General features: G+C 42.1%; 1 protein-coding gene across 1 annotated transcript in view; it reads left to right on the top strand.

Moving 5' to 3' along the window:
* The window catches only part of ATXN3 (ataxin 3), a 44,660-nt gene that overhangs the window by 14,500 nt on the left and 27,527 nt on the right, over positions 1–2,633 (top strand). The window contains exon 6 of the mRNA XM_037745196.1: positions 2,305–2,392. Within this exon, the coding sequence (XP_037601124.1) occupies positions 2,305–2,392 (88 nt within the window). The remainder of the gene's footprint in view (positions 1–2,304; positions 2,393–2,633) is intronic.

Here is a 2,633-nt window from a genome sequence, read left to right as displayed (position 1 = left end):
GGTTTCACCATGTTGACCAGGATGGTCTCGATCTCTTGACCTGGTGATCCACCCGCCTCGGCCTCCCAAAGTGCTGGGATTACAGGCGTGAGCCACTGCGCCCGGCTGTATATTTATTTTTATTTAATTATTTTTTTGAGAGGGAGTTTCGCTCTTGTCACCCAGGCTGGAGTGCAGTGGCATGACCTTAGCTCACTGCAACCTCCACCTCCTGGGTTCAGGTGATTCTCCCACCTCAGCTTCTTGAGTAGGTGGGGATTACAGGCATGCGCCACAATGCCTGGCTAATTTTTTTGTATTTTTAGTAGAGATGAGGTTTCTCCATGTAGGTCAGGCTGGTCTTGAACTCCTGATCTCAGGTGATCTGCCTGCTTTGGCCTCCCAAAGTGCTGGGGTTACAAGTGTGAGCCACTGCACCCGGCCTGAAAAATTCTCTATTAAAGACAATACAAATGTGGTTACTTTTAAGTGGGTTTTTATGTGATGACTATGTTCTGTCAGTTAATTATTACATTTACAGATTTGTATTTAGCATAGTGCTGTCACAAAGCCTGAAGTAGTGTCAAGCATGAATAAAAGCATTCAATTATGTTCACTTTAGTGTAACAAGATTATTCATATGATTCCAAAAGCCAGGTAATACCATCTACATAAAATCACTTCTATATTTTTTTAGAAACATGAAATATGTCTTCAGCAAGCTATTTAAGAAACAAAATCACTTAATATCCTTTTTATTAGAATTTTGAATTTTTGAAAGAGGTTTATTGAAAAGCAGCTAGTACAGTAAAAAAGAATAAACTATTGATACATGCAGCAACATGGATGAATCTCAAAATAATTATGCTGAAAGAATAACCCAGAAACAAAATATTATATGCTGTATGGTACCATCTATATAAAAGTCTAGAAAAGTGCAGATTCATCTGTAGGGATGGAAAGCAGATCGAGCAGTGGTTGCTTAGGGACGAGAAGTCTAAGGAGGAGTTAGAGGGGAGGGTTACAGAGAAGCACAGGAAACGTGACAGTGATCGATGTGTTCACTATCTTGGTTGTAGTAATGGTTTCATGGGAGTACAGTATACAAATGTCAAAACATTTCTAAGCCAGATGCGGTGGGTCACGTCTGTGATGCCAGCACTTTTGGAAGCCAAGGCAGGATGATCGCTTGAGCTAATGGAGTTCAGGACCAGCCTGGGCAATGTCACAAGACCCCATCTCCACACAAAAAATGAAAAAAAAAAATTGTCTAGGCGTAGTGATGCCTCCCTGTAGTCCCAGCTGCTAGAGAGGCTGAGGTGGGAGCCCAGAAGGTCGAGGCTGCAGTGAGTGATCACACCACTGCACTCGTGACAGAAGAAAATCCTATCTCAAAAAAAAAATTTTTCAAATTATGCACTTTGAATATCTGCAGTTTATTGAATGTCACATATACCTCAATGAAGCTGGGTTGTTTTTTTTTAATAAAAAGTAAAGGCCAGCCGGGCGCAGTGGCGCATGCCTGTAATCCCAGCACTTTGGGAGGCAGAGATGGGTGCATCATGATATCAGCAGTTCTAGACAAGCCTGACCAAGATGGTAAAACCCCATCTCTTCTAAAATACAGAAATTAACAGGGCATGATGGCACATGCCTGTAATCACAGCTACTCAGGAGGCTGAGGCAGGAGAATCACTCGAACCCGGGAGGCATAGGTTGCAGTAAGCAGAGATCACACCTGCACTCTAGCCTGGGCAACAGAGCAGACTCCATCTCAAAAAAAGTAAACGCCAAAAAAGAGTATATTGAATTAAGTCAATAAAAGATAATTCAAAAACAAAAACCCTACTTCTACCTTTTTTTTTTTTTTTTTTGAGACAGAGTCTCACTCCGTCACCAGGCGCCATGCTGGAGTGCAGTGGCACGACCTCGGCTCACTGCAGCCTCCGCCTTCTGGGTTCAAACAATTCTCCTGCCTCAGCCTCCCAAGTAGCTGGGACTACAGGCGCTCGCCACCACGCCCAGCTAATTTTTTGTAATTTTTAGTAGAGACGGAGTTTTACCATATTGGCCAGGATGGTCTCGATCTCTTGACCTTGTGATCTACCCGCCTCGACCTCCCAAAGTGCTAGGATTACAGACGTGAGCCACCACACCCGGCCTCTATTGTAGTTTTTACGATCATATTATTCAGTTAAAGAAAAGAGCTCAACTTGACATATTTCTAGAGTTTAAACAATCTTACTAAGCTTAGATGGATTATACCTATTCTTATTTCCTTATTACCTGTAATGTACACTAAAATATTGACAATTATTTTTTCAGTGGTTTAACTTGAATTCTCTCTTGACGGGTCCAGAATTAATATCAGATACATATCTTGCACTTTTCTTGGCTCAGTTACAACAGGAAGGTAAGTAAAGGCTGAAAATTTTGTAAAGTTATCTTTCAAAGTAGTTAAACAGGCACCTTAGTTGTGAGCGTGACAATACTGTTTTTCTGGCAGTGGCAGTGAACTAATCTTTAGGTTTGACGTGGTGAATGTTAGGCTGTGATTTGGGTGAGGCTGTTCAGTTAGAGTTGTCACTGACACCTGGCCATCCCTCTTCCGAGGATGCTGCCTTCTTTGCAGCCCTTCTAAGTAATGGCTTTTT

Source organism: Cebus imitator, unplaced genomic scaffold, assembly GCF_001604975.1.
Source record: "Cebus imitator isolate Cc_AM_T3 unplaced genomic scaffold, Cebus_imitator-1.0 Scaffold193, whole genome shotgun sequence".
Taxonomy (NCBI): Eukaryota; Metazoa; Chordata; class Mammalia; order Primates; family Cebidae; genus Cebus; species Cebus imitator.
This window is presented reverse-complemented; position numbering and strand designations above follow the sequence as displayed.